This window comes from Schistocerca nitens, chromosome 8 (genome assembly GCF_023898315.1).
Source record: "Schistocerca nitens isolate TAMUIC-IGC-003100 chromosome 8, iqSchNite1.1, whole genome shotgun sequence".
Taxonomy (NCBI): domain Eukaryota; kingdom Metazoa; phylum Arthropoda; class Insecta; order Orthoptera; family Acrididae; genus Schistocerca; species Schistocerca nitens.
The window spans coordinates 610,658,793-610,684,015 of NC_064621.1; the positions used below are offsets into that span (position 1 = coordinate 610,658,793).

General features: G+C 43.6%; 1 protein-coding gene across 1 annotated transcript in view; it reads left to right on the forward strand.

The window, feature by feature from the left end:
* LOC126198998 (chromatin assembly factor 1 subunit A-like) overlaps positions 1-25,223 on the forward strand; it is a 97,564-nt gene that overhangs the window by 53,383 nt on the left and 18,958 nt on the right. The window contains exons 8-10 of the mRNA XM_049935674.1: positions 2,014-2,195; positions 15,027-15,218; positions 15,502-15,631. Of these exons, the coding sequence (XP_049791631.1) occupies positions 2,014-2,195; positions 15,027-15,218; positions 15,502-15,631 (504 nt within the window). The remainder of the gene's footprint in view (positions 1-2,013; positions 2,196-15,026; positions 15,219-15,501; positions 15,632-25,223) is intronic.

Below are 25,223 nucleotides of genomic sequence, written 5' to 3' on the forward strand. Positions count from 1 at the left end.
GGGTGCTTTCACACGTGACTCTGCCTTTGATCGTGTACACCCTCCGGGTTACAGGACTGGAGTAGGTGGTGGTGGGAGGGTGCATGGGACAGGTTTTACACCGGGGGCGGTTACAAGGGTAGGAGCCAGAGGGTAGGGAAGGTGGTTTGGGGATTTCATAGGGATGAACTAAGAGGTTACGAAGGTTAGGTGGACGGCGGAAAGACACTCTTGGTGGAGTGGGGAGGAATTCATGAAGGATGGATTTCATTTCAGGGCAGGATTTGAGGAAGTCGTATCCCTGCTGGAGAGCCACATTCAGAATCTGATCCAGTCCCGGAAAGTATCCTGTCACAAGTGGGGCACTTTTGTGGTTCTTCTGTGGGAGATTCTGGGTTTGAGAGGATGAGGAAGTGGCTCTGGTTATTTGCTTCTGTACCAGGTCGGGAGGGTAGTTGCGGGATGTTGTCAGGTTGTTGGTGTAATGCTTCAGGGATTCCGGACTGGAGCAGATTCGTTTGCCACGAAGACCTAGGCTGTAGGGAAGGGACCGTTTGATGTGGAATGGGTGGCAGCTGTCGTAATGGAGGTACTGTTGCTTGTTGGTGGGTTTGATGTGGACGGACGTGTGAAGCTGGCCATTGGACAGGTGGAGGTCAACATCAAGGAAAGTGGCATGGGATTTGGAGTAGGACCAGGTGAATCTGATGGAACCAAAGGAGTTGAGGTTGGAGAGGAAATTCTGGAGTTCTTCTTCACTGTGGGTCCAGATCACGAAGATGTCATCAATAAATCTGTACCAAACTTTGGATTGGCAGGCCTGGGTAACCAAGAAGGCTTCCTCTAAGCGACCCATGAATAGGTTGGCGTACGAAGGGGCTATCCTACCACAGAAGAACCACAAAAATGCCCCACTTGTGGCAGGATACTTTCCGGGACTGGATCAGATTCTGAATGTGGCTCTCCAGCAGGGATACGACTTCCTCAAATCCTGCCCTGAAATGAGATCCATCCTTCATGAAATCCTCCCCACTCCACCAAGAGTGTCTTTCCGCCGTCCACCTAACCTTCGTAACCTCTTAGTTCATCCCTATGAAATCCCCAAACCACCTTCCCTACCCTCTGGCTCCTACCCTTGTAACCGCCCCCGGTGTAAAACCTGTCCCATGCACCCTCCCACCACCACCTACTCCAGTCCTGTAACCCGGAGGGTGTACACGATCAAAGGCAGAGCCACGTGTGAAAGCACCCACGTGATCTACCAATTGACCTGCCTACACTGTGACGCATTCTATGTGGGAATGACCAGCAACAAACTGTCCATTCGCATGAATGGACACAGGCAGACAGTGTTTGTTGGTAATGAGGATCACCCTGTGGCTAAACATGCCTTGGTGCACGGCCAGCACATCTTGGCACAGTGTTACACCGTCCGGGTTATCTGGATACTTCCCACTAACACCAACCTATCCGAACTCCGGAGATGGGAACTTGCTCTTCAATATATCCTCTCTTCCTGTTATCCACCAGGCCTCAATCTCCGCTAATTTCAAGTTGCCGCCACTCATACCTCACCTGTCATTCAACAACATCTTTGCCTCTGCACTTCTGCCTCGACTGACATCTCTGCCCAAACTCTTTGTCTTTAAATATGTCTGCTTGTGTCTGTATATGTGTGGATGGATATGTGTGTGTGTGTGCGCGCGAGTGTATACCCGTCCTTTTTTCCCCCTAAGGTAAGTCTTTCCGCTCCCGGGATTGGAATGACTCCTTACCCTCTCCCCTAAAACCCACATCCTTTCATCTTTCCCTCTCCTTTCCTCTTTCTTGATGAGGCAACAGTTTGTTGCGAAAGCTTGAATTTTGTGTGTGTGTTTGTGTTTGTTTGTGTGTCTATCGACCTGCCAGCGCTTTCGTTCGGTAAGTCACATCATCTTTGTTTATATATATATTCTTTCTACATTTCATGCTTAATTGTTTTGTTATGTATGGGACAGCTTGTATAAACATGCATTTATTCATCTGTGATACCAGATGATCCTGAGGACGAGATTATTGGTGGGGCTGACAACCAAGTGGTGGAACTGCACCCAGAAATAAACCTGCCACGGCCGAAGCTCCTGCAATTCTGGGACAACAGGCGGCCACCTTACTGGGGAACCTGGCGCAAGAAAAGCTCAGTTATATCCCAGAGAAAGCCATTCAACAAAGACGAGGTTTGCACATATGTCCTTAATCTGTGTCATCTTAAAAATGTTTACTGTGTGTGCTCAGTGCTGTATCAGTTTAATGTACTGCATTTTGCAAGTAAACAACATTAGTTCACATTATCCATACATTAAGTGTTCTTCATTCATGTTGGACAGACCCCAGGCAATAGCATTACTTTTGTATCTTTGATACAGCTGTTGACTCGCATGTCTCCATTGGACATAGAAGCAATTACACAGCACAATGATATTTTCCATATTGATGTCCAGCAGGACTACTGAAGCAATAGGCCCTTCATCAATACTGTTTTTATACAGTTGACTTTCAACAAATTTCTTCTTTCTGCTGACCTTTATCATATATCGTCCCGGTATCAACATGTTAATTGCTAGATTTCGCTAGCTAGTGCTAGAGGGCGGCCTGATGCCCTTCCTGTTGCCACCCCTTTCACTTCAGGGACAGAATTCATGCGCAGCAGAGGTGTGATTTTAGTGTTACCCAATGAGAGTGTTATTCTACATATTTGCAGATCGTGTTAGTGAAGCGAGTCATTCGTGACACATCCATGCCCGAGGCAGGATTCGAACCTGTGACCGTAGCGGTCACGCGGTTCCAGACTGAAGCGCCTTTAACCGCACGGCCACACCGGCCGGCATTGTTAATCCACCTAGGGCCAACGTGCCAACCCAAATCCCGGAAGTGGCATGGGAACAAGTCTGTGGGCTGGTCAGCTTTCAGTGTAATGATTATTATCCAGTTTTGGTAAATGTGAGCATAATAAATCTCTTATCTTCCACAAAACCCAAAGTAATTCTAGTTCTATGTAAAAGCTGTTAGTATCGCCAGATTTAATGTCCAGACTCAAGTACGAGACAGGAACTGAAATAGAGGGTAGCAAAGCAAAAGTAGAAACATTCTGTTCCACTTTCAAATTTTCCTTTAGAAAGGAACTCCCCCCCCCCCCCCGCCCCCCCCATGACATACAGACTTTGCCATTGTTGGTGTGGCTTGCATCCCTCAGTGATACAGATAGTCGTACCGTAGGTGTTACCACAACGGAGAGGCAAGACACCATGTGGTTCCTGAAGAGGAACAGTTGCAGGGGACTGACTGATCTGGCCTTGTAACATCAGCCATAATGGCCTTGCTGTGTTGCTACTGTGAAAGACTGAAAGCAGGGGAAACTACAGCCGTAATTTTTCCTGAGGGCATGCAGCTTTGCTGTATGGTTAAATGAGGATGGCATCCTTTTGGGTAAAATATTCCGGAGGTAAAATAGTCCCCCATTCAGATCTCCGGGCGGGGACTACTCAGGAGGACGTCGTTATCAGGGGAAACAAAACTGGCAATTCTGCGGATCGGAACATGGAATGTCAGCTCCCTTAGTTGGGCAGGTAGGTTAAAAAACTTAAAAATGGAAATGGATAGGTTACAGTTAAATGAGGTGGGAATTAGTGAAGTTCGGTGGCAAGAGGAACAACACATCTGGCCAGCCCCCCAGGGGGTCCACAACTCTTTTGTGGATCCGTGCGTAGCGAGCACGGGACCCCGAGCTAATGTGGCCTTCCTTCCTTTCCGGGCTGCATACCTTCCCTTTCCGCATCCTTCCCCATCCCCCGTCTTCACCGCCGCACCCCCTCCCCCCTCTCAACTCTGGCTCTTTCCTTCCCTTTCTCCCCCTCTGGGAGTATGGTTTGTGCCTACGTCCGGAGACGGACGCTTGAAAATGTAACATATTCTTTGCTTTCTCTGCTTGCAAGTCTTCGTCCTTCCTTTGTCCTTCTCTTTTCCTTACCTCTTCTCTTTGCCCTTTTCTCCACTGCGGTGTTTGAGACCTCTCTTCTTTCCTTTTCCTTTGTTTTTGTCCTTTCTCTTTTTTTCCTCCCTGTGCGTGTCTGAAGGCCGACCCACGCATTTCCGTGCGTAGCCGGTGACGAGGTAACGCATAATTCCCCGCGCCGGGTAGACAGGTAGGACACGTACGTATCCCCTGGTAACGGCCAGGCCCAGGGAGGGGTGATTACCCGAGCTGATACCTTCCGAAACTGTCGATTGGTCCCTCTGTCCGTTTCTCGGGAGGTGTGACCTGAGGTGTGAACAATCACCTAAGGCGGGAGTGCCCTCAGAGAGGGCACCTACAAGGCAGGAGCGCACCATCGGAGACGCCGGTAATCATGGGGGATACTTTCGCAATGGTTTCATCTTCTTCTACTATGTCTGCTCACAAGCGTAAGTTCAATGAGTCTCAACCACAGACAGTCCTTCCATCGTTGCCACAGTTCCTTGTTGTTTCTCGGTCTGACGAAGGTCACGACTTCTCCGTGGTCAACCCTTTCATTATTCAGAAAGGTGTCGACGCAATTGCAGGTCCTGTAAAGTCTTGTTCCAGATTACGAAATGGCACCTTGTTGTTAGAAACAGTCAATGCCCTCCAGGCACAAAAATTGATGCGTTCTTCACTGCTACACACCTTCCCTGTCCGGGTGGAAGCGCACCGCACTTTAAATTCCTCACATGGGGTCGTTTATACACGCTCCCTCGATGGATTGTCCGACGAGGAAATTCAACACTACCTGTCTGACCAGGGCGTAACGGCTGTTCATAGAGTCATGAAAAGGGTTGACATGAACATCATTCCAACCCGTACTGTCTTCTTGACATTTGACAAAGTTCAACTCCCATCGAAAATCAAAGCGGGCTATGAGATAATTTCCGTTCGCCCTTACATCCCAAACCCTACGCGTTGCTATCGGTGTCAGCGGTTCAATCACACCAGCCAGTCCTGTTCCAATCCTGCCAGATGTGTTACGTGTGGCAAGAATGCCCATGAGGTTGCTCGTCCACCTCCATCCCCTCGTTGCATCAACTGTATGGGTGACCACGCTGCTTCCTCTCGAGATTGCCCCATTTTTAAAGATGAAAAGCACATTCAGGAAATCAGAGTGAAGAAAAAGGTGTCGACCTTTGCTGCTCGAAAATTATTCGCCAGTCAAAAGACCACTGTGCCTCAGAGAGGAAAATACAACACTGTCCTTGCCTCTCCTCGGGCAACAAAGGAGGCGGCCACGCAGACTTGCGACCTCACCTTTAGTGACACGGTCGTCAGATCGGCCAGCGCAAAGATCGCCCGTTCAACCTCACCACTTTCGCCTGCCCACTCTATGGCTCAGCCTTCATCGGGTTCTGCTAAATCTCGAGCCCAAAAGTCAGACACCAAGACTTCGAAAAAAGAGCATACTCGTGAAGATTTTTTACATACCCCAACTTCACAACCATCGGTTCCTCCTTCATCTAAACATCATGTTTCCAAGAAGGCTAATAAGAAACCCAGTTCCTCTCCTTCTCCGCCAAGGCGTGTCTCATCTACAGCACCACCTGGCGGTAACCGCCCTTGGCCGTCTTCTGTGTCGCCGAGGCGTACTGCTGGCAGCCGATCAACCGGCCGATCGCTGGTGGCAGGAGCTGCTCCTGAACAACCTATGGGTCAGGATCTTCTGCCTTCGGCTGAATGCCGTTCCATGCTGTCGGTCGCAAGCTCTGAGCAGTCGTTGAGTTGACAGCAACCTTGGTCACATTCCTCCATTTTCTGTTCATGCTATGTCCATTATCCACTGGAATATCCGCGGCATTCGAGCCAATCGGGATGAATTGTCGATTCTCTTGCGATTCTACTCGCCGGTCATCTTCTGTCTTCAGGAAACAAAGCTGCGTCCCCACGACTGCTTTGTTCTCCCCCATTTTCAGTCCGTCCAATTTGATCTCCCCTCTGTTGAAGGCACTCCAGCACATGGAGGACTTATGATTCTTCCCCATGATACTCTCCATTATCACCCAATCCCCTTAAGCACTTCCTTCCAAGCTGTCGCTGTCAGTCTTTCCCTTCCTGGATACATCTTTTCTCTTTGTTCTGTATACATTCCATCGTCCACACCAATGGCACGAGCTGATCTCCTTAGACTTCTTGGTCAGCTTCCACCCCCCTATTTGCTGGTTGGGGACTTCAATGCCCACCACCCGCTTTGGGGATCTCCACATCCTTGTCCGTGTGGCTCACTATTGCTAGACATCTTCCACCAAGCGAATCTTGTTTGCCTCAACACTGGGGACCCTACATTTTTATCTGCCTCCACGACAAATTTCTCTCATTTGGGCCTTTCGGTCGGTACTGTTCCGCTAGCTCGGCGCTTCGAATGGTTCGCCCTTGATGATACACACTCGAGTGACCACTTTCCATGTGTCCTTAGACTGCAGCCTCAACTGCCATATATGCGCCCGCGACGCTGGAAGTTTGCCCAAGCCGATTGGACACTTTTTTCGTCTCTAGTGACATTCGATGACCGTCACTTTCCTAGCGTCGTTGATGAGGTCAGACATATTACAGACGTTATTCTTACAGCTGCGGAACGTTCAATATCACGCACCTCCAAATTGCCCCGGCACCCCCCAGTTCCTTGGTGGAATGAGGCATGCCGTGACGCAATACATGAGTGGCGACGTGCTCTTCGCGTTTTCTGCCACCATCCTACTTTGCTATAAGCACTATAAGCAGTTCCGTGTGCGATGCCGTCGCGTCATCCGCGATAGCAAGAAGGCAAGCTGGAACTTCTTTACTAGCTCATTTAACACCTTCACTCCCTCCTCGGAAGTTTGGAGTCGGATTCGACGGTTATCTGGCGCGCCTAGTGTCTCCCCGGTCTCTGGGCTCACTGTCGCGCATGATACGTTAGTGGACCCCGTCGCAATTTCTAACTCATTGGGTCAACGCTTTGCTGAGATTTCTAGCTCTTCAAATTACCCGCCAGCGTTTCTCCCGAAGAAACGTGCAGCAGAAGTTCAACCTCTTGCTTTCTCCTCTCAAAATCGCGAAAGCTATAATACTGTTAGCTCCATGCGGGAACTCCAACATGCTCTCTCTTCTTCTCGCTCCTTCGCCCCAGGACCGGACGGTATCCACATCCAAATGTTGCTGCATTTATCAACCCATAGTCTGTGTTACCTCCTTCGCCTTTATAATCGAATTTGGACCGACAGTACTTTTCCCAGACGATGGCGGGAAGCTATCGTCGTTCTTGCTCCGAAACCTGGAAAGGACAAATATCTCCCCTCTAGCTATCGCCCCATTTCTCTCACGAGTAGTGTATGTAAGGTTTTGGAGCGTATGGTGAATTGCCGTTTAGCTTGGTGGCTGGAGTCCCGCAGTCTTCTAACACCTGCCCAATGCGGTTTCCGAAAGCATCGTTCTGCAGTTGACCATCTTGTTGCTCTCTCCACTTATATCATGAACAATTTTCTCCGGAAACGCCTAACAGTAGCAATATTTTTTGATCTGGAGAGAGCATACGATACCCGTTGGAGGACAGGCATCCTCCACACACTGTTCTCTTGGGGTTTTCGAGTTCGGCTGCCCCTTTTTCTTCATGAATTTATGGCAGAGCGCACATTTAGAGTGCGGGTGAACACTACTCTCTCCCGTACTTTCTCCCAAGAAAACGGGGTACCCCAGGGCTCTGTGCTGAGTGTTGTACTGTTTGCCATTGCCATAAATCCAATTATGGACTGTCTCCTTCCCGATGTCTCAGGCTCCCTCTTTGTGGACGATTTTGCGATCTACTACAGCTCTCAACGGACCAGCCTTCTTGAACGACGTCTTCAAGGATGTCTCGATCGCCTCCACTCTTGGAGCATCGAAACCGGCTTCCGCTTTTCTCCCAGTAAGACCGTTTGTGTTAATTTGTGGCTTCGTAAGGAGTTTCTTCCACCCTCCTTACATCTAGGACCTGTCAACCTTCCGTTTTCGGACGTCACTAAATTCTTGGGTCTTATGTTTGACAGAAAACTGTGCTGGTCCTCCCACGTTTCCTATCTTTCAGCTCGCTGTCTGCGATCCCTCAACACCTCCGTGTCCTGAATGGTACCTCTTGGGGAGCGGACCGAGTGGTCCTTCTCCGCCTCTATCGTGCCTTAGTGCTCTCGAAATTGGACTATGGAAGCATAGTTTACTCCTCTGCTCGGCCATCTATTCTTCAGCGTCTCGACTCTATCCACCACCGTGGATTACGTTTAGTGCTTGGAGCTTTTTACACCAGCCCTGTGGAAAGCCTTTATGCTGAGACTGCTGAACCTCCGCTGTCCAATCGCCGAGCAGTCCTTCTGAATCATTATGCTAGCCATCTGTCTTCCATGCCTGCTAATCTGGCCCATGACATTTTTTTCGACGCCTCCTTGGATGTAGGGTATGCAGGCCACCCTTCCTCCCTACTACCACCGGGAATCCGCTTCCGTCAACTGCTCCATTCTCTTTCCTTCTGCTTTCCTAAAACCTTCTTGACAACTTGGGGTTCAGCACCGCCTTGGCTCCGTCCGAACCCCCGCCTTGGCTCCGTCCCCGGACCTGCCTGCCCCGTGACGTTTGTCAATTTCCTAAGGCTGGTACCCCTTCACTTGTTTATCGTCGGGCATTTGCTACTCTATGTGTACAAATGAAGGAAGCCACATTTATTTACACTGATGGCTCGAAAACATCGTTAGGTGTAGGGAGTGCCTATATTGTTGGCGACACCGCAAATTGATTTCGGCTTCCCGACCAGTGTTTGGTTTATACTGCGGAGCTTTACGCTGTTCTCCAGGCTGTCCAATACATCCGTCGCCATCAGCAGATACAGTATGTTATCTGTTCAGATTCTCTCAGCTCTCTCCTCAGTCTCCAAGCTCTGTACCCTGTCCACCCTCTGGTCCACCGGATGCAGGACTGCCTCCACTTGCTCCACTTGGGGGGCGTCTCTGTGGCGTTCCTCTGGATCCCAGGACGCATTGGTATCTGTGGAAATGAGGCGGCCGATATAGCGGCCAAGGCTGCAGTCTCTCTTCTTCATCCAGCTATTCGCATGGTTCCCTTCGCCGATCTACGGAGTGTTTTATGCCGTTGTGTTGCTCTTCTATGGCACGCACATTGGTCAACACTTTCCAATAATAAATTGCGGGACTTGAAAGCTCTTCCCTGTGCTTGGACCGCTTCCTCCCGAACTCGTCGTCGGGAAGAGGTAATTTTAACTAGACTCTGAATAGGGCACTGTCTTTTTAGCCATCGACATCTTTTAAGTGGCGATCCTCCCCCACTCTGTCCCCACTGCTCTCAACTGTGGACGGTGAGACACCTTTTACTCGAGTGCCCCTATTTTTCTCCGTTACGCGCCCGCCTACAGCTGTCGCCTGATATATCTTCCATTTTAGCAGATGACACACGCTCAGCCGATCGCGTTCTCAAGTTTATTAGTGCCAGTGAGATCACGTCAGTCATTTGAAGCTCTTTTTGGGGACAACAACCCCCTTCTATAGTGGTTTTTTAAGCTTTCCTTCTATTTTTTGTTTCTCCAATTTTTTGAGTTTTGTTCCCATTTCTGCCTTTTCCTAAGTCACAGACTGGGCGCTAATGACCGTAGCAGTTTTGCACCCTAAAACCACAAAAAAAAAAAGAAAAAAAAATCCGGCCAGGTGAATATAGGGTTATAAATACAAAATCAAATAAGTACAATGCAGGAGTAGGTTTAATAATGACTTTAAAAAGTAGGAACACAGCTAAGTTACTATGAACAGCAAAGCAAACACGTTATTGTAGCCAAGATAGACACGAAGCCCACACCTACCACAGCAGTAAAAGTTTATATGCCAACTAGCTCCACAGATTATGAAGAGATTGAAGAAATGTATGATGTGATAAAAGAAATTATTCAGATAGTTACGGGTGACGAAAATTTAATAGTCGTGGGGGGGCTGGAATTCGATAGTAGGAAAAGGAAGAGAATAAAGGTAGGTGAATATGGACTGGCAGTAAGGAATGAAAGAGAAAGCCGCATGGTAGAATTTTGCACAGAGTGTAACTTAATCGTAGCTAACACTTGGTTTATGAATCATGAAAGACGGTTGTATGCATGGAAGAGGCCTGGAGACACTGGGAGGTTTCAGATTGATTATATAGTGATAAAACAGAGATTTAGGAACCAGGTTTTAAATTGTGAGGCATTTCCAGCTGCAGATTTGGATCCTGGCCACAATTTATTTGTTATGAACTGTGGAGTAAAATTGAAGAAATTGCTAAATGGTAGGATTTCAAGCAGATGGGACCTGGATAAACTTAAAGAGCCAGATGTTGTAGAGAGTTTCAGAGAGAGCATTAGGGAATGATTGACAAGAACTGGGGAAAGAAATTCAGTAGAACAAGAATGGGTAACTTTGAGAGAGAAAATAGTGAAGGCAGCAGAGGATCAAGTAGATAAAAAGACAAGAGCTAGTAGAAATCCTTGGGTAACAAAAGAGATGTTGAATTTAATTGATGAAAGCAGAAGATATAAAAATGCAGTAAATGAAGTAGGTGAAAAGGAATACAAATGGTTCAAAAAGTGAGATTGACAGGAAGTGCAAAATGGCTAAAAGGTATGGCTAGAGGGCAAATGTACGGATGTAGAAGCTTACACCACTAGGGGTAAGATAGATACTGTCTACAGGAAAATTAAATAAAGAGACCTTTGGAGAAAAGAGAATCACCTGTATTACTATCAAGAGCTCAGATGGAAAAGCAGTCCTAAGCAAAGAAGAGAAAGGTGGAAGGAGTACATAGAGGGTCTGTACAAGGGTGATGTACTTGAGGGCAATGTTATGGAAATGGAAGAGGACATAGAGGAAGATGAAATGGGAGATATGATATTGTGTGAAGAATTTGACTGAGCACTGAAAGACCTAAGTCAAAATAAGCCCCCGGAGTAGGCAACATTCCATTAGAACTACTGATACCCATGGGATAGCCAACCATGACAAAATGCTTCCATCTGGTGAGTAAGATTATACATCTTACAGACAGACGAAATACTCTCAGACGTCAAGAAGAATATAAAAACTCCAATACCAAAAAATGTTGAAACATGCAAGGTAAAACTGACCCTATGACTTACCTTAATAGATAGGTTAAGGAGAGCAAATTTATGTTTCTAGTGTTGTAGACTTAGAGAAAAGCTTTTGGCATTGTTGACTGGAATACTCCATTTCAAATTCTGAAGGTGGCAGGGGTAAAATACAGGGATCGAAATGCTATTTACAATTTGTACAGATACCAGATAGCAGTTATAAGAGTCGAGGGGCACAAAAGGGAAGCAGTCATTGAGGGGGGGTGAGACCGGGCTTTAGCCTATCACTGATGTTATTCAATCTGTGTATTGAGCTAGCAGTAAAGGAAACAAAAGAAAGATTTGGAGTGGGAATTAAAATCCATGGAGAAGAAATAAAAACTTTGAGGTTTGCCAATGACATTGTAATTCTGTCAGAGACAGCAAAGAGCAGTTGAACGGAATGGACAGCGTCTTGAAAGTAGGATATAAGATGAACATCCACAAAAGCAAAACGAGGATAATAGAATGTAGTCGAATGAAGTCATGTGATGCTGAGGGAAACGACACTCTTAAAGTTGTAGATGAGTTTTGCTATTTGGGGAGCAAAATAACTGATGTTGGTCAAAGTAGAGAGGATATAAAATGTAGACTGTCTATGGCAAGGAAAGCGTTTCTGAAGAAGTGAAAAATGGACGATAGATAGTCTAGACAAAAAGAGAATACAAGCTTTTTAAATGTGGTGCTACAGAAGAATGCCGAAGATTATGAGGTATATCACATAACTAATGAGGAGGTACTTACTACAGTTTGGGAGAAGAGGAATTTGTGGCACAACTTGACTAGAAGAAGGGACAAATTGGTAGAAGTTGTTCTGAGGTATCAAGGGGTCACCAGTTTAGTATTGGAGGGAAGCTTGGAGGGTAAAAATTGCAGAGGGAGGTCAAGAGATGAATACACTAAGCAGATTCAGAAGAATATATGAGGGTTGTTTTTTAAGTAAGGGCCGTTTTTATTTTAAAAAAAAGATACAAACACTTTTGTAAAAAAACTTTTATTTTCTGATTCTACACACTTTTACACAAAACTCCTTTTGTCATTATGCCGCACCTTTTGTTTTGAATTGCTCTGCGGAGCTTCTTTAGCTTAGGCATCTGAGTTGATTGTCGTTCCTCGTGGCATAAAGTCCACTAGCAAAACACCGCGCCAGTCCCAGAACACAGTTGCCATAATCTTGCGCTTTGACAGCGTCTGTTTGGCTTTGACCTTGACGGGTGAGGTTTTGTCGCCATTTCATCGATTGTCGCTTGCTTTTGGGAGTGATATGGGATACCCATGTTTCATCTCCAGTGACAATTTGACTCAACATGTCATCCCCTTCTTCCTCGTAACGAATCAAAAAGTCCAATGAAGTGGCAAATCTCTTCCCTTTGTGGTCCTCTGTGAGGAGTCTGGGTACCCACCGAGAACACAGTTTCTTAAAGTTTAGGTTTTCAGACACAATTTTGTACAAAACCGATCTTGAAACTTGTGGAAATTCCATAGAAAGAGTGGAAATTGTGAATCTTCTGTCCTCACGAATCTTTGTTTCGACTGCAGCCACCAAATCATCAGTGATCACAGAGGGCCGGCCTGAGCGTTCTTCGTCATGGACGTTTTGACGGTCATTTTTAAACTCTCTAACCCATTGACGCACTTTACCTTCACTCATTGCATTCAAGCCATAAACTTCTGTTAACTGATGATGAATTTCTGCAGCTGATAGGCTTCTCGCGGTCAAAAAACGTATCACTGACCGTATCTCACACGCGGCGGGCGATTCAATAATCGTAAACATTATAAAGTAGCACAGCGATGCGTACACGTCAGCTACAGAGCTGCAACTTGCATCAGTGTGAACGGGAAGGATGCCGGCAAGTGGCGCAGTGGCTTGTTGCGGCGTCCGCGCGAACTACGGGACTATACGCGCGAACGGCCCTTACTTAAAAAACAACCCTCGTAGGTTGCAGTAGTTATTTGGAGATGATGAGTCTTGCACAGGACAGAGTAGCATGGAGAGCTGCATCAAACCAGTCTCTGGACTGAAGACCACCACAACAAGGAAAACCCAGGAGAACTGACACAATTTAATTCTTGTATAGCAGAAAAGATTAGTAAAATGGGTATTGTTGTTAGTAGTGTTGAGAAACACATGAAATCATTAAAATTGAACAAAGCTCCAGGGCCTGATAAAATCTGTCAGATTCTGTATTGAATTTGCGGCTGAGTTAGCCCCTCTTTTTATAATCTATCATAGAGTCCTTGAACAGAAAACCATGCTCAGTAGTTGCAGGAAAGCAGAGGTAACACCTGAGTAATTGAATTGCTGTAGAAGTTATGGACAAACTGCCTTCCAGTGTCCTTGACATCAATTTGTCATAGAATCTGAGAACATACACTGAGCTCAGTAACGAGGTATCTTGAATAGAATGACCTTCTCCATGTCAGCTAACATGGATCCTGAAAACGATCATCTGAAACCCGGCTCACACTTTTCTCACATGACATACTGAAAGCATTGGAACAAGGCAGTCAGGTAGGTGCAGTATTTCTCAGATTCTGTAAAGCATTTGACTCAGTACCACATATATTCTTCTTTTCGAATATGGGTTGAGGATTTTTTGTTAGGGAAAACACAGTAAGTTACCTTAGATGGAGAGCCATTGGCAGATGTAGAAGTAAATCAGGTCTGCCACAGGGAAGTGTGCTGGGACTATTGATGATTGCTGTTCATGTTGCATATCAGTGACATTGTAGACGGTATTAATAGTAACCTTAGACTTTTTGCAGATGGTGCAGTTGTGTGTAATGAAATATTTTCTGAAAGAAGCTGCATAAGTATTAAGTTAGATCTTATAAAATTTCAAAGGGGTGCAAAGATTGTCAACTTATTTTAAATGTTCAGAACTGTAAAATTGTGCACTTAACAAAACGAAAATACATAATATCTTAAGACTATAATATCACTGAGTCACAGCGGGAATCAGCTAACTTGTACAAATGCCTGGATGTAACATTCTGTAGCAATATGAAATGGAATGATCACTTGGCTCAGTTGTAGGTAAAGCCGCTGATAGACTTTGGTTCATTGGTAGAATACCAGGGAAGTGCAGACAGTCTACAAAGGAGATTGCTTACAATTTACTCATGTGACCCATTCTAGAATATTGCTCAACAGTGTGGGATGTGTACCAGACAGGACTAACATGGGATATTGAACATATACAGAGAAGGGCAACACGAACGTTCGCCGGTTTGTTTGGCCTGGGGATAGTATTGCAGAGATTCTGAAGAAACTGAACTGGAAGACTCTTGAAGACAACTATCCTGCAAAAGCCTACTTACACTGTTTGAAGAACTGTCTTTAAATTATGACTCTATGAAAATACTATAACTCCTATGTATTGTTCACATAGAGATTGTGAGGACAAGATTAGATTAATTACAGTACAATGGAGGCATTTAAATATTCATTCTTTCCACACACCATGCGTGAATGAAACTTACAGCACAATGGAGGAATTTAAATATTCATTCTTCCCACACTCCATACATGAATGAAACGAGATATAAACCCTTATAGCCTGTTAGAGTGGGACATAATCTCTACCACGCATGTCACAGTGGTTTGCATAGTATAGATGTAGATGTAATTATGGCCACTCAGATCCAGCTTTGTAGTTTCTGAATGGTTACCACTTATTTGACATTCATTCTGTTGTTTCCTCGTAAGCAATGAGTTAATATCACAGTGTACACTGTATAAGGCATGAACATGTGAATAATCTTTGTATGTGTTACTCCTTTGCACTTTGATGATTCTGTTTATTGTGTTACTACTAATCCTTTCTTTTCTCATAGTTTGTTTCTGCAAATACATACACAAAACACATGTTTTATTGTAATTACTTTAAATTTCAGAAATTGTTTGACTATGAAGTGGACTCTGATGATGAATGGGAAGAAGAGGAACCTGGAGAGTCATTACATGGCTCAGATGATGAAAAGGAGTCGGAAGATGAATATGAGGTTGACAATGATTTCTTTGTACCTCATGGATATTTAAGTGACGAAGAAAACTTACACGGTGATGATGAGGATACAGAAACTTTGGTAAGTTTTGCTCAGTAAACACTACCACTACCCTGTGGACAAGGGTGTGTGTGTGTGTGTGTGTGTGTGTGTGTGTGTGTGTGTTTTAGCTTCAGCTAACAAGGGCACACGCAAAATACAGTGTCTAGCCCCCTCGACACACACACACACACACACACACACACACACACACACACACTCTCTTTGTCTTTATTACTTCAGTTTCATTTTTTTTTTCTTTCTTGCTTACTTTGTATATTTTTTTGTTAGACACTATCACTTGTTAGATTTGCATTCATTTTAGTCACCCGAGTTCCAGAAGGCTAAACTTAAATTACTGGAGCACGAATTTGAAGAAGAAATGAAACAAAAGACGGAACGCCTAAAACCAAGAATAATTGGATGCATTTGGACACACAAAAGTAATGATGCAGGTATGTACCTTTTGAAGTAACAAAACTGTGATGATGATAAATGTATGTGCAAAGTACAAGTAAGAGTAGTGCGTAAACAATTTAAAATTAACAATTTGTGGGAAATAACACTAAACAATACTGAGCAGCTTTATCATTGGATGAATTGTTACATGTCCTTTTAAATTAGTACAATGTTTGCTTTTGCAAAAATTTCAAAAGTTCACCCCCCTCCCACCGTCATGCAGTCTGAGGCACCTTGCCATGGTTTTCGTGGCTCCCTCCGTCAGAATTTTGAGTCCTCAGGCATGGGTGTGTGTGTGTGTTGTCCGTATCGTAAGTTAGTTTAAGTTAGATGAAGGGGTGTGTAAGCAGTTTGGTCCCATAGGAACTTAACACAAATTTCCAAAATTTCTTTTTTCCCTCTAAATGGTCTTCACTTTTTTCTTCTTTTGGCTCTATTTAAACTTCATTGTTCCCATTGAGGAGGAGCATTTTTTTCCTCTGCTTAGAAACATATTCACCTGTTTTGTTTTTTGGGCACTGTAAACATGGACACAGGATGGCGATTCTTATGGAAAAACCTGGAGAACCTGGAATTCTCGGGGAATTACATTTTATTTGGAAAATTCCGGGGATTTCAGGAATTTCATAAAATCTCGGAGTTCTGTGTTTTTAACCTAGCATTTGAATTAAATTGTACTGAGTTTTATAAGTCCCAGATTTTAGAATACTTAATATATCAAAGTATGTTAATTACACGAATATTATTCTGTATAAATTATCAGTGTTTAAAAACTGCAGTCAAACTATCTCAGCAGAGTAGAAAGAAAAGTAGTTACTGTGTGATGCTACCTCCACCAGCCCCCACCACACACACACACACACACACACACACACACACACACACACACAAAGTTTGAGTAGTCACCCTGGGACACTATAACATGGCTGTTGGCTGCAAGCATAGACAAATGAGAATTTTGAAACTTCGTACCACCCAGATAAGACTAAAATCAATTCAATCCTTTAACCCCAAACCTAGAATGTTCTGTTTTAAGTTCTAATGTGCTATGTTTCTCACATCACCTATCTACATTACCAACCGGCAGACCCTGTTCACGGTGCGTAGTCAAAGTTCTAGCTTACCTCTCTAACACCTTCCACTGGCAACAAAAATTTTATTTTGCATATTTCATATAATTATTGGCCAAATTTAAAAATTGAAAATGCTCATAATCTGCTCATTAAAAGGTGCATCTTATGTTAACAGGCTTAACACAATATTACAGTTACAAACCCTGTATACGTCTTGAAGCAGTGTAACTCAAGTCAGGCCAGTTACACACACTGTATTCAGCCAGTACTTGAAAATGAGAACACTTGCCAGCTTCCAACAAACTTAACACGTAATTTTGAACCTTTCCTAAACTTTATCTTGCTTACATGGGTAATGTCAAATACTGAATACATTAACTTATTTATACATTATCACTTACTTCGGATACCATTTGAGAAGTAAATATGGCAGCATTAAGTCTTTGAACTTTCCAAGTCAGTTTACCATCTATCTGAACACCTAGAAATTTGAGCTGTTCAGTTTCACAAATCATATGCCCATTGTGTGAAATTAAAACATCGGGTTTCGTTGAAGTGTGTGTTAGAAACTGTAAAAACTGAGTCTTACTGTTGTTTAGTATTATTTTATTTTCTACAAGCCATGAACTTGTGTCATGAACAGCACTATTTGAAACAGTCCCAATGTTGCACACAACATCCTTTACTACCAAATTAGTGTCATCAGCAAACAGAAATATTTTAGAATCACCTGTGATACTAGAGGTCATGTCATTTATATAAATAAGGAACAACAGGAGTAGCCCCAGCCCTGATAGCTGGGGCACCCACACCCCCCATTTGACTATGCTCTGTTCAGACTGCACATCATAGCCATTCTCAACACTGTGGGTAATGGCCATTTGCTATTTGTTGTTAAAGTAAGAGGTGAACCAAATGTAAGCTACTCTCCATATTCCATAATGATCCAACTTCTGGAGCAATATTTTGTGATCAACACAATCAACCGCCTCAGTTAAATCAAAAATGATTCCTACCATTCGAAACCTTATGTTTAACCCATCCAGTACCTCACAGAGAATAAAGAATTTAGCATATTCAGTCGCTAAACCACTTCCAAAACCGAACTGTACATTTGGTAGCAAATTCTGTGAAATAAAATGATCAATTATCCTTATATACACAGCCTTTTCAGTAACTCCAGCAAAGTGATGGCTTAGCAATAGGTCTGAAATTGTCTACATTATCCCTTTCTCCCTTTTTATAAAGCGACATTATTACTGAGTACTTTAATCATTCAGGAAACTGATCATTCTTAAAGGAAAAGTAATGAATATGGCTAAGTACAGGGCTAATGTGCAGCAGAGTACCTTAATTTTCTGCTAGGTACTTCATCACATCCATTGAGAGATGTTAGTCTTCTGTGATTTAATTATTGACTCAATCTCCCCTTTGTCAGTATCACAGAGGAGTATTTCAGACGTCAGTCATTGAAAGGCATTTTTCAAGCGAGTTACGCGATTCCCTGTAGAAACTAAGTTTTTATTTAATTCACCAGCAGTACTCAGGAAGTGATTATTGAATAATGTAGATATATCTGACTTATCAGTAACAGAAATATTTTTATTACGAACTGACTTTATACCATCTACCTTGTGCTGCTGATCAGACACTTACTTCATGACTGACCATATGGTTTTAATTTTATCATGTCAATTACTTATTCTATTTGCATACCACAAGCTCTTTGCCTTCCTTATAACATTTTTAAGCATCGTACAATACTTTTTGTAGTAGGCTGTTGTAGCTAGATTGTGACTACTTCTAACATAACTCCAACTTTGTTCTACATGATACCCTTATCCCACTAGTCAGCCACCCAGGCTCCCTTTTACTGATAGTAACCTGTTTAGAACATTCTGATAGAAAGCAACTCTCAGAGAGCATGAGAAGTGTGTTAAGGAAAGCATTATATTTGTCATCTATATTATCGGCACTATAAACATCATGCCACTCTTGTTCCTCAATGAGGTTCAAAAAACATTCCATTGCCAGTGGATTAGCTTTCCTACATAGTTTGTAATTATATGTAATATTTGTTTGAGTATAAAAGCCTTTTAGTGTTAAAATTTGTGCATAAGGCTGTAAGGCTATTCACCCTTTTACTAACAGGATGCCCATCTAGTAATGAAGAACGAATAAAAATATTGTCTATGGCTGTGCTTCTCTTCCCCTGCACCCTGGTTGGAAAAAAGAAAAACAGTCTGCATCAGATCATATGAGTTTAGGAGATCTACCAACATCCTTTTTCTTGCACAATCATGTACAAAATTAAAATAGAAGTCACCACATGTAACTAATTTTTGGTACTTCCTGTAAAGTGAACAAAGAACCCTCTCTAGATTGAGCAGAAATGCTCTGAAGTCAGAGTTAGGGGACCTATAAACAATAACAATCAGAAGTTTAGTTTCACTAAATTCAACTGCCCTGCACAACACTGAAATACCTGTCCAGTGCAGTGCTGTGACAAGTTTACAGCCTCAAATGGAATACTGTTTTTTACATACATGCTCGCACCCCCACTCTGCAAAGAACTCCTTAAAAACAGCCAGCTTATCTGTATCCTGGTAAAGGAAGCCTCTGAATTGTCAAATTATTTAAGTGGTGCTCCGGTATACCAATAATGTCAGAGTCAACATAAGCAGATCACTAACTTTATCTGTAATACCTCCTATATTTTGATGAAATATGGTAATTCCTTCGCTACTTGGATATCTGACCTTTAAAGGTGATTCCTTTGTTAGGTGTCCCTGCTTAAAGGAAGTTCTTCTATCAGCTAACTTCAATCTAAAAAAAGTGCAGCATATGTAAGAGACAGAATACAATAAATACTGAATTAATACAACGTTGTGACTGTTTTGTTATTTTGACCATTATCCAATGTAATTTAATATAGATTATGCAAATGATACTTCTGACATGGGTGTATGTAATTATATACCATTATTTTTTGTAAACCTGACGATGTAACACATCCTCTCCTCTTGATGTGAACATGGAAAATTTGAGTACAATATGAAATACTTAGTCACTAGTAGTCACAAGTAGTATCTTTCTTTTTTAATAATTTCTGGTTAGAATGAAAAAAAAGTCCCTCTTTGTTATTAGCACAAAAATGAAATTATTAACTGTAGAATAAATACTAACAAAGAGATAGAGGGGCTGGCCAGTACTTACCTCAGCTCAGTACAGCCGATAGATACACAAAAAACAGAACCGAAAATTTACGTTCCTAACTTTTGGAACAAATGTTCCTTCATCAGGGAGGAGAGAGGGGAAAGAAAGGGAAGAAGGGAAAGTGGATTCAGTTACTCATAACTGAGGTCATGAAGCAACAGGGAGGGTAGCAAGGATGGAGGCATGGTTGTCAGAGGGAAGCCAAAGAAATTCTACTGTAAGTACTGTGCCAGCTTCAAACCAAAGAGGATGCATACAGAAGGAAAGAGGTATACAGTATAAAGATAGACACAACTATGTAGGATGAAAAGATGCGTGAATGGCTAAAGAGGCAAGGGAAAGAGGAGAAGACTGAAGAGTAAATGGGAGTGAGGTTGTTTAACGTAGGTTCAGTCCAGGGGGATGGCGGGATGAAAGGATGTGTTGGAGTGCAAGTTCCCATCTCTGCAGTTAAATGGCAGTGGTAATAGTAAGAGGTGGTAGCGGAGTTCCTAGAGTACCAGGTCTTGAAAGTTTCAATGATAGAGATGTAATTGCCTATCGTACCTATCATATGCTTGAAATTGGTAATAAAGATTTTGGTAAATCAGCTTATGACTCAACATCTCCTCCTGTCTTGTATACTCGTAGCAAAAGAAAAATCAATCAAAATGAGTCTCTATTTATTTGGGTTAAAGGTAAAGGTGTATGTGAATATGTAACATTTGTAGCTGATTGTACTGCATATTTTCATAAATAAAGATCTGTAGCGTCAGCCACTAACCGGACAAGGGTACATCTAGAACCGGAGGCTCAAGGATGCAACAGTTTTGTTATGTAAACACTCTTATCGCTTGGCACTCCAACACATCCTATCATCCCGCCATCCCCCTGGACTGAACCTACGTTAAATAACCTCACTCCCATTTACTCTTCAGTCTTCTCCTCTTTCCCTTTCCTCTTTAGCCATTCACGCATCTTTTCATCCTACATAGTTGTGTCTATCTTTATACTGTATACCTCTTTCCTTCTGTATGCATCCTCTTTGGTTTGAAGCCGGCACAGTACTTACAGTAGAATATCTTAGGCTTCCCTCTGACAACCATGCCTCCATCCTTGCTACCCTCCCTGTTTTCCTTTCCCTGTTGCTTCATGACCTGGGTTATGAGTAACTGAATCCACTTTCCCTTCTTCCCTTTCTTTCCCCTCTCTCCTCCCTGATGAAGGAACAAAGTTCCCAAAGCTAGGAACGTAAATTTTCGGTTCTGTTTTTTGTGTATCTATCGGCTGTACTGAGCTGAGGTAAGTACTGGCCAGCCCCTCTATCTCTTTGTTAGTATTTGTTGCACATCTTTATATGAGATTTTCCATTAATCATTTAACTGTAGAATAACTTCTTCATAATCGGGTCAGCATCAATATTATTCCAACCTTCCTTACTCTTCATCCTTTCGGTTGTATAAATTCCGAAACAAAGTACTGTCTACATCAGAGCTGGGCATGAGTGGTGCCCGCGTGGCAGCTGGTGGGCAGGGCTGGGAGCCCGAAAGAGCACACTGCACTGCATGCGCAGCTTGTCTGCATTGCGGGGAAAGATTCCCAGTGGCTGTTGGTCAAACAGATTGCTCCAGTCAGATGAACATAGTCGTTAATTTCATTGCTGAAAAAGATGCTTTCACATGTATATATGATTCCAAACATACTGCTAACTCGAGCAGTTATTTTAAACAACTGCGGGAGCTGTTCATGAGGAATATTCTCGTAGTAGATTTCCACATTTTATGCAGTGTGGAACCTCTTCATAGTATTGCACTTTGTCATTGAGCTTCATGCCTTTTAGTGTCCACTGAAAAGTAGTTGGAAAAATATTAAAATCAAATTTGAACCTCTTTACATCAGTAAATCCATTAGCAAAATTTTCTCTCAGAACCTCTAATACAGTAACAGACCCATGTTCATTCAGTATCACCTTCTCCAGATTTTTTTCTAACATTTGGACATTTGATGCCATTACATAGGTTACTGTTAGTAGTAGTTGTGACCAATAGATGGTGCTAGTTCTCCACAACACTGACGCAGCCTTTCACATCCCGTTAGTTGCTGGCAAAATGGCATCTAAGCAGGAGAAAGTGCAATGTGTGCTTTGGTTTCACGTAACAAAATCGCCCATCATTGTTCAGCGTAAATTTTGGGCTTCTCATGGACGCAGCCCTCCTGACGTTAAATACACAAAATGATGGTATGCAAAGTTTAATGAAATAGGCAGCATTGAAGATCGTCCTCAAAGTGACAGGCATCGTGTGTGATGAAACTGTTGATCGTGTTTGGCAATCGTTTCAATGGAGTCCATCTAAATCAACTCATCAAGCATCACGTGAACTTCAAATACCGTAATCAAGTGTGGTGAAGATTCTTCATGAAAGGCTTAGTTGCATACTTACAAAGTGCAAATCGTGCAAGCCTTGCACCCGAACGATTTGCTGACACGTGCTGAATTTGCAACTGAGATTCTCATCAGGATTGATGACGCTAACGATTAACTTAAATCGCATACGCTTTACCAATGAATGGGGTTCAGAGTCTCCACATGCTACTTTACAGTTGCAGCGAGACAGTGAAAAAGTGAATGTTTGGTGCGGCCTCATGCATAACAAGGTTTTTGGACCATTTTTCTTCACGGAAAAATCCATTACCGCTAACATTTACTTAGACATTCTGCAGCAGTTCATTGCCCCACAGTTAGAAGAATATCAACCGTAGATAATTTTTCAGCAAGATGAAGACACACACACACCCCCACTGGGTTTTGATAACGCGTGATTTGCTGGATGAAACATTTCCGGATTGGTGGATTGGAAGGAACGGTCCAACACCCTGGCCACCCCACTCTCCAGACATTATGCCCCTTGCCTTTTTTGTCTGGGGCTATATCAAGGACAGAGTCTCCGTCACACCAGTTGCTGGCATTGATGAACTGAAGGCTAGAATACAAGCTGGTGTGGGTACTGTGACAGAAAACATGTTGCGAAACACTTGGCGGGAACTGGAATACCTCCTCGACATTCTCTGAGCTACCAAGAGAGCTCACACTGAGATTTACTAACATAAGTGGTCTTTAAAAAAAACTAGTAACACTAACCTATGTAACGGCATCAAATGTAAATTATTATGTCAAACAGTTATTCTGTAATAAATTGTTATAATCAGGGCAAGACTTTGTGCTCACCCTGTATATATCTTTGGCCGTTTCTCCAGTCAGTTGGCAGTTAATGGTTAGAGTGCCAACACCTAAGTTTTCAAGTAGTGTGCGTAACCAATGATGCTGGCCACTGATGCGGTATATATAGGGATCGTGTCAACCCCTTTCACATCAGCTACGGCTTGAAGATGGCACATTGAAGGGCCGAAACTGGCTGCAACAAAATAAATAAAATCATAAGGATGGCTGTAGGCATTTTATTTTCTCACAGTTTCCTAGATCGGCTGAAATACGTGCCTGTTCCACTCCCACCTCACATCTTGCTTGTCACCACTGATGCCATCTCCCTAAATTCCAACATCCCCCACGTAGATGGTCTGTCTGCTGTTGAACATTTTCTCAGTCAACACCCATCTGATTGCAAACCTATTACATCCTTCTTGCTCACCTTAATTAACTTTATACTTACCAAAATTACTTCAGCTTCGAGGGGCAGGCATACAGACAGATCAGAGGTATGGCCATGGGAATCAGGGTGGCTCCATCGTATGCTGACCTTTCCATGGGTCGCTTGGAGGGGGCTTTCCTGGGATCCATAAGCCTTCTGCCCCTGGTTTGAGTTAGATCCATTGATGATATCTTTGCTGTATGGTCTCATATATGAACCATGGACCTTGCCGTTGGTGGGGAGGCTTGCGTGCCTCAGCGATACAGATGGCCGTACCATAGGTGCAACCACAACGGAGGGGTATCTGTTGAGAGGCCAGACAACGTGTGGTTCCTGAAGAGGGGCAGCAGCCTTTTCAGTAGTTGCAGGGGCAACAGTCTGGATGATTGACTGATCTGGCCTTGTAACACTAACCAAAACGGCCTTGCTGTGCTGGTACTGTGAACGGCTGAAAGCAAGGGGAAACTACAGCCGTAATTTTTCCCGAGGACAGGCAGCTTTACTGTATGATTAAATGATGATGGCGTCCTCTTGGGTAAAATATTCTGGAGGTAAAATAGTCCCCCATTCGGATCTCTGGGCGGGGACTACTCAAGAGGACGTCGTTATCAGGAGAAAGAAAACTGGCATTCTACGGATCGGAGCGTGGAATGTCAGATCCCTTGATCCGGCAGGTAGGTTAGAAAATTTAAAAAGGGAAATGGATAGGTTAAAGTTAGATATAGTGGGAATTAGAGAAGTTCGGTAGCAGGAGGAATAAGACTTCTGGTCAGGTGATTACAGATTTATAAATACAAAATCAAATAGGGGTAATGCAGGAGTAGGTTTAATAATGAATAAAAAATAGGACTGCAGGTAAGCTACTACAAACAGCATAGTGAACGCATTATTGTGGCCAAGATAGACACAAAGCCCATGCCTACTAAAGTAGTACAAGTTTATATGCCAACTAGCTCTGCAGATGATGAAGAAATTGATGAAATGTATGATGAGATAAAAGAAATTATTCAGGTAGTGAAGGGAGATGAGAATTTAATAGTCATGGGTGACTGGAATTCGAGAGTAGGAAAAGGGAGACAAGGAAACATACTAGGTGAATATGGATTGGGGCTAAGAAATGGAAGAGGAAGCCAGCTGGTACAATTCTACACAGAGCATAACTTAATCATAGCTAACACTTGGTTCAAGAATCATGAAAGAAGGCTGTATACATAGAAGAATCCTGGAGATACTAGAAGGTATCATATAGATTATACACTCCTGGAAATGGAAAAAAGAACACATTGACACCGGTGTGTCAGACCCACCATACTTGCTCCGGACACTGCGACAGGGCTGTACAAGCAATGATCACACGCACGGCACAGCGGACACACCAGGAACCGCGGTGTTGGCCGTCCAATGGCGCTAGCTGCGCAGCATTTGTGCACCGCCGCCGTCAGTGTCAGCCAGTTTGCCGTGGCATATGGAGCTCCATCGCAGTCTTTATCACTGGTAGCATGCCGCGACAGCGTGGACGTGAACCGTATGTGCAGTTGACGGACTTTGAGCGAGGGCGTATAGTGGGCATGCGGGAGGCCGGGTGGACGTACCGCCGAATTGCTCAACACGTGGGGCGTGAGGTCTCCACAGTACATCGATGTTGTCGCCAGTGGTCGGCGGAAGGTGCACGT